Source organism: Sarcophilus harrisii, chromosome 3 (genome assembly GCF_902635505.1).
Source record: "Sarcophilus harrisii chromosome 3, mSarHar1.11, whole genome shotgun sequence".
Lineage (NCBI taxonomy): Eukaryota > Metazoa > Chordata > Mammalia > Dasyuromorphia > Dasyuridae > Sarcophilus > Sarcophilus harrisii.
In genome coordinates, this window is record NC_045428.1 from 186,301,366 (window position 1) to 186,314,052 (window position 12,687).

General features: G+C 33.5%; 1 protein-coding gene across 2 annotated transcripts in view; it reads left to right on the forward strand.

Annotated features, from left to right (window-relative positions):
• ZNF654 (zinc finger protein 654) overlaps positions 1 to 12,687 on the forward strand; it is a 102,512-nt gene that overhangs the window by 83,454 nt on the left and 6,371 nt on the right. For both annotated transcript variants that reach the window (XM_023500297.2, XM_031958847.1), the window contains exon 7: positions 10,962 to 11,103. In XM_023500297.2, the coding sequence (XP_023356065.2) occupies positions 10,962 to 11,103 (142 nt within the window). The remainder of the gene's footprint in view (positions 1 to 10,961; positions 11,104 to 12,687) is intronic.

Sequence of the window (12,687 nt, forward strand, 5' to 3'; positions counted from 1 at the left end):
TCCACTGTGCCACCTAACTGCCCGGTTGCCTTTTGTCCTCATTGAATTTTTCATGAATCCCTTATATTCTTTACCCCATCCAGTCAAAAAAAAAATTTTTTTTTTAAAGCTGATCTTTATCATCTATTATTCTTCCTAAAATAACTAGAGAAACTATAACATAATCCAAAGTGGGTTCATACTTTATTCTTCAATCCCAGAAAAAGGACCTTAATCCTTAGAGAAATTATCTTTCTGAGCCTTAGTTTCTAAATCTCAGGACATTTATCGTCTTATGGTTAAGGAATGCTTTAAAATTATGTCTCTGAATAAAGTATTCCTACTTGTTTAAATGGTTTTGTATTCTAAATCTAGAAAATATATACCTGCATGGTCTAGCCTTTCCTGAAATCATCAAGCCTATACCTCTTTTTTTAGTGACATCAACAGACATTTCATTAAGACTTTTTTTTGGATAAAGATAAGAGTGACCCCTGGTGGCTTGACCAGAAGAAATTGCCTTTTCCTACCATCCCACTCTCTACCAGGGTAGATTTCTCTACCATTTGCCTTCCACAGAATCCCCTTTTATATTTCTCTTGCTATGGGAACAGTAATCATTAAAAAAAAATTAACACTTAAACAATAAACATTAAAAACATTAATCATTAAATCCACTTTCTTCCTGGAAAGGATAAATCACTTTGTTCTTTTATGTCTCTTTTCTCTATCCTTGTGACAGGGTAAGCCAAAATACCTTTCTTTTGGCACCACCCCCTTTTTATTTTGTTGTTCCTCTCACTGCAAACTAAAATGTATCTGTGAGAAGGTGTTTTTCTTGCCTTTGTATTCCTGGATCTTAGTTTAGTGCTTAGTACATGGTACTGAGATTTCATTAATTCATTCTTTAATTAGTAGTTGATGAAATGATAGATTAAGAGAAGTTTCATGTTTCATTTATATATAGCATCCTGAATTAAATAAATAAAAACTTTCAGATTTTAAAAATCTGTATTTATTCTTCACAAATATTATATATTTTGGAGTTCATTTTTATTTAAAGGTATGAAAAACTTCTCTTCAAAATTCTTTAGTTTCATTTAGTCAGTAACATTGCTGACTTAGATTTCAGTACTACTTGATTTATTCCTCCTTGGCCTCTATAATTTTTACATATGCTATTCTCCTGGCCAGAGTCCTTATGGATTACTCACAATTAACCTACTCTTCAACTCAACAACTCATTTGCTATTGGGGAATCTTTGAAAGATTGCAGAAGACAAAAAAAAAAAAAAAAGTATTACGAGACCAAAAAAAGGCAGCACTGTTGCCTATAATTTTTTAAGGGAACAAGATCATAACTTCAGAGCTGAAAAAAACCTTTTGTAGACTTTCCTTTTCGGCTCTCTCCGATACAAATAAGAAGATAGTGTCTCGAGTATTTAAGTGGTTTGCCCATGGTTATAAAGTGAGTGTCAGAAGGAGTACTGAAATCATGTTTTTGCAACTTCAAGTCTGGTACTTTATTCATTATATCATACTAAATCTTTATACCATAGCCTGATTAATTTTGAGTTCTCATTTTTCAAAATTATTTTTGAGCATCTGTAAAAAGAAGCAACATTTTTAGCATCACTAAAAGCTGTCAGAGTTTCATTAGGATCAGAATATAACAGACTAACTTCATTGTTGACAAGGTTTTCTATACTGATCATTCAGGGAAATGTTGTAGCTGTAACATACCTGGATTTCAGCAAAGCAATTGATAATGTCTCTCATGCTATCCTTGTAGAGATGTAAAGGATCACTTAGATAGTTTAGTTGGGTATATTCAGAGCTGGTTGAATGATCAGATTCATTGTAATCACTGATACGTCAGTTTCAGTCTGAAGAGAGATGTCTTTGGTTGAAATATGCTAGTGGTTTCTCTTGCACTTGGATAAAATCATATAAGTCATATATTTGTTGGATTTTGAGGCGGAATAACAACACATTGGCTGACAAAATACAGGCCCTCAAAAAAGAAAGATCTTGGTAGGCTAGAGAATTGCATTAGATCTAATTAAATAAAAATTTAATAAGGATAAATGTGAAATTTTATACTTGTTATGTCAAATATCATAAATACAAAAATGATTAGAGAACAGTTTGTATAAAAGATATCTAAAGGTTTTAATAGACTCTGCAAGCTCAAAATGAATAGAGAATGGCAACAATTAAAAAAAAACAAAACTTTTATGTAACTTTAAGCTACATTAAATAAAAGTATGACCCTGACAGCATAGGAAATGATAGTCCACCTAGACTCTGCCTTGGTCAGTTCTCAACTGGAGTATTACATTCAGCTAATTTCGGTTCTCGACGCCATAATTTATGGAGAATATTGACAAACTAGAGAACATCCAGAGGAGAGAGATCAGAATTGTTAGAATGGAAATCATGTCATATGAGAATTAGTGGAAGTAACCAGGTTATGTATAGCAGAAAAAAGAGTGGAAGAGGAGAAGGTGATAGAAATATGATAAAGCCTTTAAGGACTTTAAAGCAGAGATAGGCTAGCCTTAGAAACATAAAATATAGTGCTAGCTAGAAAATAAGATTCGGATTTCAACTTTTTATAAAGAAAAACTTGGAGCAATACAAAATGGAATGGTTACCTCACTTGTAATAGATTTCTTTTCATTGGAGGCTTTAAAATAAAGGCTAAATAATTACTTGTCATCAGTTTTAGAAAAGGGATTGTTTTCAGGTATGAATTGGAATAGATGTGATTCACTATTATTCTGGAATCGTCTTGTTGTTGGCTTTTCTAGCTTTTAAGAGCTTTTTAGTGTGATGAACATTCTAGGGTTTTATATGCCACCTTTCTTTTACTTGACCTATTATATCTTGTTCATTGTCTAGAACTGACTTAACTTTTGAATTCAGGGAATCTGATCTTATTAGAAAGAGCCCTCCACATTAATCTGTTAAAAGTAAAAATAAACAGATTATTTATTAAAAGACAGACCCTGAAAAAAAACAGTCCTAATCCTACTAAGTGGCCTGGTAACTGCTACATGTAAGCAAGGAATTACTGTTCAGTTTTCTGCACACAAGTCAGATCTGAGAATTGCTTCCAAGAGGAACACTTAGCAGGAATACACAACAGTATGACTTCTGGAATTAGGATGATATATAGAGAGCATTTTTCAGAAATGGGAGAAGCTAACAACAAACATTTCTGCTACTATAGCACATGACAGGCTGTCCTGATTTGACTATTCTTAGATTATGCTTTTCTTCGAATTCATGAATTCCCATCAAAAATCTGGAGCCAAATATATTTTCTAATAGCTTTCTTCTGATCCAAGTGGTACATTTAATTATCTAATTGCCTTATTTCCTTCACTGTTTTCATTTTACCTAGTACAAAAGTCTTTATTCTTCAGCTATACTTAATAATGTACATTTAGATAACCCATCATATTCTTATACTACAATTTATTTACAGCCATTCATCAATTTATGAGCATCCCTTTATTTTCCAGTTTTTTGCCATTGCCAAAAACACCTGTGAATTTTTTTTTAACACTTAGACATTTCTTTTTTTATTGATCTCTTTTGAAAATTGGCTTAGCAATGATTTAGCTGCGTCATTGTGCATACACTACTTAGAAACTTTTTGTGTTTAGTTACAAATTGCTTTCCAGAATGGTCATATCCAGTTAATAAGTTCACTGACATACCTATCATTGTTCCTTTTTTCTCACAGTCCCTTCACCATTTATGATTTTCCTTTTTTATTTGATATTCTAAGATTTCTTTAATTTTCATTTCTCTAGTGATCAGTGATTTGGAGTATTTTTTGATTATCAATAGCTTGGGTTTCTTTTCTTGATGAGAATAAGAACCATTCCTCTTCATAATCTTACAGCATTTATTAATTGAGGAATTCTTTTTTTTTTTTTAAATTTGAGTCCATTTCTTAAATATCTTAGAAAAGAGATCATGTCAATTCAAACTTACTTAACCTGTTTCTCTTCTTAAATACATTTTGTTAGAAAACTTTTTTAATTCTCTGTGATCAAATTTTATTATCTACAATACTTTTTATTATTTGTTCCCAAGACTGATACAGTCCAAATAATCATCTTCTCCCCAAATGTATTCCTAATCACATAATGCCAGTCAACAGAGGGACACTCAGAAAAACCCAAAGGAGGGAATTAAATTAATTACTTGAAAGTCCTTTCCACATTCTATGATACTCTATTATACTGGTTTAGCTCTTGGGACATGGATTTAAGATTCTGGGTCTCCTCAATAAATATGTATCACCATTATACTTAATCCTTTTTCTTTTCCAAAATAAGAAAATTTTCTCTCTATCCTAAGATTGTCAATCATTGTAGAAGTTATTCGTTATTCTAAGAATCAGACATTATTTTTCTTTACCCCTGTTGAGGTGTCCTTTTCATAGAATCCAAAATTTTAAAAGACTTCAGATTCCCACTTCTGTTTTATAGATGAAAAATGAAGGAAACTCAGACTCCAAAAGATTAAATAACTTGCTTTTTTTATATTAGCATGACCTTTATTTTTTAAAGTGTATTTTGCAGCAGGTGGATATGTTCCTAGTAATGATTACTTGAGTTAATGAAAAAACCCTCTCCATTCACCAGAAAACACTCTGTTCACTAGAATCCCAAAGGACACAGTTATTCTTAGATTTGTATCACACAGAATTTCAGCGCAGGAAACGACCTTAGAGGTCATCCAATTCAACCTATATATCTTAGTTTAGTAGACATTTATAGGATCATTGATTTGGTTCTAGAAAGAAAGTTAAAGGTAATCTAATTCAAACCCTCATTTACAGTTGAAGAAACAAACTCAGATTTGCTTAAGAACCTGCAGTAGTGAGCATCAGAGTTTGAATTTTTAATCCAGGTCCTTTGATTCCAAAGCCAGTATTTTTCCAGTGTTAATATACTGCCCCCAATAGCATTACTGGCCCTCTGTCCTCCTGTAGCGGAAAACTGAAATAGATCATACCACCTTTGGAAGAATCTCATCATTAAGAAATGTTCCTTCTATTAAACCTAAATCTGCCACTTTGCAACTTCAACCTATTGTTTGTTCCTAAATAATTCTTATCGCTTGGGTCAAGCAGAACAAGCCTAACCCCTTTCAATATTACAATATTCAATATTACATTTTAAAATTTTCTTTTTCATAGTCATTTTTTTAAAACCTAGCCAACAGGACTATTTATTTCCATGTTAAGTAAAACTACCCTTTTTTTTTCCCCCAGTCAGGGTCAATGTGACCATTGTTAGGGCCACCCGATTCTTATGTTTTCATAAAACTACTTAATGCTTGGTCCTAATTTTCTAAATAGAATTGGTTGTATTCTCATGACAGTCCTTGACATGATCTTGTGTTTCCTATGTTTGTCCATTTATAAAATTTGTCAGAAGGAATATGAACTTTTGGAGAAGCCATTTCACTCAGAATTTTCTCATTGCAAGTGTTAAAAGTTCCCAGGAAAGGTTCTCTGTGATAGTTTTCTTCTTTCCCTTATCTTAATATGTTGTTGGAAAAAACTTTGCAAATCTTTATGTAGATGTCACTGAAGTAAGGTCTGTTTAGACCCTACTCTATAGCAGACCAATTAATTATGTCCACAATATGACTAAAACTTTCTGTAACCAGCAGTGCAAATGTGCCACCTAGCATAATAACTTTTCAACTCAGAATTATAGAAAAATAAGTAATTGTTTTGGTATATAACTGGTGTTTTTCCATCAGTTTTTTTTTTAATCAATTCCAAGAGGATCATAATGAACTTGGATTTTAGATAATGAACCTGAACTTTAGATTATCTAAAGCTCTTGTGACTTTAAAAAAAAAAACTGATATAAAAATACTTAAGTATAAAAGAGAAGAATTATAATATAGTGGGAAAGAGCCTGGATTCTAGTCCCACATTTACCACCAATCAGTTTTGTGATTTTAACAAGTCTGGGTTTGTTTGATTTCAGAATGAAAGAGTTCTCTAAAGAGAGCTCTATCAGTCCCTTCCAGCTCTAAAATTCTCTCATTTGGTGGATTCATTGGATTATCTGTGCTGATGGCTCATATACTCATTGAAATTTCTGGTATTTATTTATATATTGCTTTGCAGCTATTCTCTAAGTATTTCCCTTATGTATATTGTTTTTCCAAGTAAAGTATGAGTTGATCTAATGCAAGAATTATATCTTGTATTTTTTAACTTTAAAATTGCAATGTGAATTTGCTTAGTAGAGTTTGTTTGTATATTTTACTTCATTTTGATTTAAAATTATTTTTTCCTTTTGCACCAGTGATTTCATTTGTATAGGAAACTAAAAGGAAACTCCCTTAGCCAACTTTTAGGGGCAAGGGAACAACTTTTATATAATACCTACTCAGTGCCAGACATGTGCTTTACAGATTTACAGATCTCATTTTATTTTTATAACAACTCTAGAGGTAGAAGCTCTTTTTATCCTTTTTTATTTTGAGGAAACTTAGGCAGAAGCATTTGAACTCAAGTCTTGTGCTTTATAGTTCCAAGATATTCTGTAGTTACTTAGATATGTGAGATTAGATGTTTGATAAATTGCAAGCTGGATGGTTTAGTAGAAAGAGTGCAAGACCCTGGGCTTCCTGAAGGAAAGAGAACTTTTCTGTTGGATTTAAATTGGAGCAGAAATTTAGAAGGTAAAAAAGAGGAGGGGGGAGTATTTTAAGACATATAGGACAGCTGGAATGAAAACAAAGCTAAAGGAACATTAGACATTTTCATGGTAGAAGTTTAGTTTGGCTGTGATATGTGTAGATTATGTGGGAGGGAAATGAGATAAGAACTATAGAAATCCTAGAATTCCAAGTAGATAAGTTTGATGTTTATTTGGCTAGCAACAAAGAATATGAAGATTTTTGAGCAAATAGCATAACAAATGTGACTAAGAGATTATTTTGATAATATTATCATGAGTAGATTAGAAATGGGAGAGAGTGAAGATTATTAGAAGATGTGTTGAGAGACTTTTGAAATAGTTTAGACCTACTCTTCTTGAGAGGTAAGGAGTTGGTATGTACAGTGAATAAATAGGACTTGAATGTGAACAGGAGAGGCAGAATGAAGAACCAAAGACAACAAATTTTTGGAAAATACTTATATAAATGGGTTAAGAAGAAAAGAGCCAGGATCTCAGTCAATAAATTCTTATTAAGCACTTGCTATGTGGCATGTATTGTGCTATGTAGTGGGGTACAAAGAAAGTAGGCAGAAATATGAGAGGGGGGAGTATTTCAGTCATGGTGGAAAACTAAAGAAAATGACTAGCAATGGATGGGGGTGTCTTATTTATGGAATAGCAACAAGGCCATTGGATTTGGGAGTACATTGTGAGGAGTAAAAGTAAAAATAAGTTAAAAAGTTAAAAAAAAAAAAAAAAAAAAAAAAAGTAAAAGACTGAAAAGGTCTTTGAAATGCCAGATAGAGAATTTTATATTTGATCCTTGAGGCAATTGAGAGCAACTTTTTTTCATTTGGGAGTGGGTAATCTAACAAGGTCAGACCTTCACTTTAGGAAAATAAATCACTTTATTAATTGATTGGAGAATGTATTAGAATGGGGAGAGATTTGAGTCAAGGAGATAAAATTCTGCATTAGGATGGTGGCATTGAGGGATATTGCAAATGTGAAATCAAAAGGCTTTGTTTGGTAGCAGATTGGATACTTGGGGAGGTTATATTGGGTATATAAGTTAAGAGATAGATAATGAACTGAGTATAACATCTTAAGTGGTGAGCATGAGTGATGGGAATAATGATGTTGCCTTTTATTGTAAAGGGCTGAAACGCTTAAAACGTGTGCTTGAATCAGATAGCGGAGCACTTAAGGCTAATTATCTATTGGACAATAACTCTATTAGCATATGTTTGGAATTTCTCTCCTCAATGCTTGGGGTTAAGAGAATTGTAGATAAGGATGGGGGGGGAGGGGGGGAAGAGAGGGGGGAGTGAGAGAGACTAGAGAACTTCACTTGGCCTCAGGATGAGGAGGAGAAAAGTGTGGAGATTTGCGGAGATTCTGGAAGGATCCTTGGCAAAACTCCTGGAAATTTTGTCCATCTCCTTCACTTCTTCCCCTGAAGACCAAGGACTTTTGCTTATCCTGATTCTGGCTATTCTGAGGCCTCCAGGGAGCTAGCCTGGACTTCACACTTTGCAGTAACAGATAATTTAAGAAGTAGAATGTAAGTTTAGAGGGAAAGATAATGAATTTTGTTTTGAACATGTTGAGTCTAAAATTTCTACTAAATATCCAATCCAAAATATCTGAAACCTAGTTGGAGATTCAAGATTTGTGGTCAGTAGAGAGGACTAGATAGCTCTTTGAGAATAATCAGCATATAAGAGGTAATTAAATCCATAGGAACTAATTAAACTACCACATGATGTAGTATAGAAGAAAAACAAAAGTAGGCCAAGGACAAAAATCTATGGGACATCTATGGCTAGAGAGTAATATCTGGATGAGAATCCAGCAAAGGAGCCTGAAAAGAAGCAGTTTGATAGAAGGAAAAACAGGAGAAAATGGTACCATTTAAATCTAAAGAGAAGAAAATTCATGGAGAGCAGGATGATCAGTTGTGTCTGAGCCCAAAGAGAGATCAAGGAGGAGGATTGAAAAACAGCCATTGGAATTTAATAAATAAGAAATCATTGGTAACTTTTGGAGAAAAGTTTTGGTGAACTAAAGTCAGAAGTTGAATTTTAAGGCATTAAGAAGAGAGAGACTGAATGTATCTATGTGGCCTTTCAAGTTTAACCACAAAAGGCAGAGGAGCTAGAGGACAATAATAAGGATGAAGGATCAGGAACATGGACTTATTTGAAGGCAATAGAGAAGGAGCCAGGCAGAGATTGAAAATAAGTGGTAGATATATTGGATTACTAGGGGAAGAAGGGTAAATGTAAGAAGGGATGAAGAAAAATACGGAACACAAGGTTTTGCAAGGGTGAATGTTGTAAACTGTCTTTGCATATATTTTGAAAAATAAAAGGCTATTATACAAAATAAGTTCTAAGATGGTTGACAAAAATACAATACAATTTTTAAAAGAAGTGGTAGAGGAGGGATGGAAATAGAATTGCTTGAGCAAGTAGAGGTAAGAAGTAAAGGCATCTACCTTATCAGAGATGAAGGAGAAGATAAGGCCTCAATTTTTTCTGTAAAATAGGAGGCAGATTTCATTGCTAAGAGAATTGGACAGGGGTAGCCATGCAAGGTTTGATGAGGGCTGAAAAGTCTTTGGAAAGTCAGGCAGTAAGTTGAGAAGGGAGGTATAATAGGATTGCTTAGCAGCAATGAGGACTCAATTGAGGTTTTGTCGACATAATATTTTAGAGGATCCAGTCAGAATGTTGCATAATTTTCTCCACTGTTGTTTAGCAATGAATGTGCAGGGACAAAGGTGACAAACAGTGGGAATAATATGTCTGCGATTTAGCAGGTCAAAATCAGTGAAATGATACTGGAGCTAGGACTCACAATTCAGTTGAATTGGTTCACTAATGGATCAAGACGAGGAAAAGAGGAGAGAATAGCTAATGCAAGGGAGATGGCTTAAGAGAGAATTGAGAAATCAAGGTATAGATGCAAAGAAGTGCCTTTCAGTAAAGGAAGGCAAAGGAAGATATGAAAATCCAATTAATTATGGTCAGAGAAGATTGCAGGATTCTCAAAAATATGGAAGTAGTTCATTTGTGGGTGGTGGCAGGATCAAATGTATGACTAAAGTGGAGTGGAAGAATGTTATGAGAAGTATATTGAAGCACTGGGTGGTTATAGTCTTTGAGTTAGGTCATTATGTATGTTGAAGTACCCAAATATGTGGATATGAATTGGTCAGGAGATAAAAAAAATGTCAAATCATGCATAGAACTTATTGAGGAAGGAAGGGGGGGAATGACCCAAACATCTATAAACAATGGCTACCAAGATTTTTTATTGGTGGTAGATATGAATGGTATGTAGGAGAGAATACTCAGTGATAGAGGAAGGGAGAGAACCTAGAAATGGCAATGAGGGGAAAGGAGTTAACCAACACTCCCACCATGGCCAGTGAACTTAGGGGAATTAGTGAAGGTGCAACCAGTGCTAGAAAGGATAGTTGGGGAAGCTGTGTCATCAGGATGGTTGACCAGGTCTTAGTAGTAGTTAGTAATGGAAAGAATGGGAGAGGAAATAAACTTTGGGTGAAGGAAGTTTATTGCCTATGAAATAAGTCATTTCAAGGGCACAGTTGAAGGGAGTGAGTGGTAATTGATTGATTCTTTGAAATAAGAGTTGAGAGAGATGAGAATAAGGAATTGGTTATTGAGGGCTGGAGGATGGAGTGTTTGTTTAAAACCACTGGGGTGTATAGAGTGTGACCAGGGATGAGAATGTTCATTACTCATTGGAAGGACTCATTTCTCTTCCCCAAAGGAGGCTGAAGATCAAAATGGAAACAAATGCATTATGAGAGAAGGTTATATGGTTATACAGCAGATTGAATGTGGTATTTCTGAAAGTAGAGGGAGATGAGAGCTTCTCATTGTGGTAGGAGGCGAGGTCTGTTTTTTTCAACATCGGAGCCCCATTAACATAGGTCTGCCACTGCTGGGTGTTTTTTTTTTATTTTTTTTTTTTTTTTTTAATAGCTTCTGCCTCTCATATCTGTTGGCAAGAACCAGGTAGAAGAGACTGATATAATCACAACCATTTGTCAGATACCCTAAGTGGTGATTCCCTTCCTGTATGGGTTAGACTAGATGACTTCAGACCTCCCTTCCAACTCTCAGATCATGTATCGTTTCCATTTTTATACCTCTCATCTAACCAACTACAAAACAGGATAATATAGTTAATACTGAACTTAATGGTATTTTTAAATTTTTTTTTTTTTCTCTTTTACAGGGACTTGATTTTCATATGGAGTAAACTGCAACTTAAATCTAATCCTTCAAAGCAAGTTTTTGTAGACCAATGCTACCAGCTTTTAAGAACAGCAACTAATGTGAGAGTCATTTTTCCTTTCATGAAAATAATAAAAGATGAGGTAATTTTCTTTAATTTTGCATTTTAAGTGAAACTTACATGTTGCTGAATTATTGAGAAGTAGAGAGTTAAAGTATCCTCAAGACTCCTTTTACATTATGCTATGGTATAAATATAGGTAGTATACATGCAAAGGCACTTTAAATGGGAAGAACACTAATTTAATATTATTTTGCCATTCACTCATGACACAATTTTATCTGGGGACAAAATGTTAGCTTTGCAGCAAAATCTATTTGATTTTCCCCCCCAATATATCTCCTTGCTCATTTGTATGTTAAAGTCTATATACAGAAACTAACCTAAGTTTTAGATTAACTTGTTTGCTCAGTAGTAACTCTGAAGAGAAGCTTGATTTAGAAATATTAAAATAGTAAGTTACAATAAATTTTAAAATCAGGTAAGCAATTTTACTTTCTTGAACTTAAGGGTAGTTTAAAAAATAAATATCTTTTTAAACTCAATACTTCAATAATTGCTAAATCTTATAATACTGATACATATTCCTTTAATGTAGATTAGAAAACTATTCCACATCTTTTTGTCCTGTATAATTTTTGTTCCATGACCTTCTATAAAAACCTTCACAATAGATTCATTTACTATAACATAAATCTTTAGATCTCTTCACACATTTTATGCAATATTTCATACTTTACAGCTATAGAACATAACTGGAAGCACATTACTTTTTTTTTAATTTTTTTATTGTGCCTTCAAGAAAAAGCTCAGGGTCAGTAAGCAGGTCAGTAAGCATTGCACAATTTTCCAGATGCAAATCTAGTCCACTGCTATTTAATCCTGGGCTCAGTTCATTGTCTATCCACAATATCTGACTAAGATATGTGACCATTCTATCAGTACTGTGAGCTGTTTGTTAAAACTACCTGCATATCATGGTCTTAGACATTCATTATCCACTTGGATTTTTCTGTGTAGATATTTAGATCAACCTCTGAATGATTATAGGTTTCATTTAGGAGGCTCTTCAGTGTTCCAGAACTTGATACAGTCTATACAATGTCATCTGAAAATAGTAGCATTTGAAGGATCCCAACATTTATATGGAATCTCTTCTCTTTGGACTTGGTATCAAATATCTTCCACTATAGTTTCAGACAGCTTTGGGAAGTAGATTTCTCCCCCCCTTTTTTTTTTTTTCTCCCCACTTTATACTAATAAACATGGATTCATAAGTTATCTATAATTCCATGACTCAGGTAATATTTTATGATTGTAATATATTCATAGAAGACAGAAGAGAGCTTTTTAAATTATCTTTTACATAGCAAATAATTTGTAGAAATCAATTAAGTATTAAGGTCTTCTGTTTTCTCTACCTTTTCACTTATGTGACTGTGTAAGCATATAGTTTCTATAGAATATATATGTTAAAGCACCCCCTTGGTTTTTTTCTTTTTTTTAAGAAATTTTTTTAATATTTTTAATTAAAAGATGTGTTCAGGGGAGTGGTGTTTAGGATATGACATAATGTAAATAGAATGCAGTGATAAAATAATTTTTAAAAGCCAAACATAACAGAAACCCAGACTATCAACAAGTTTACCTCATTTTTCACTTAGCA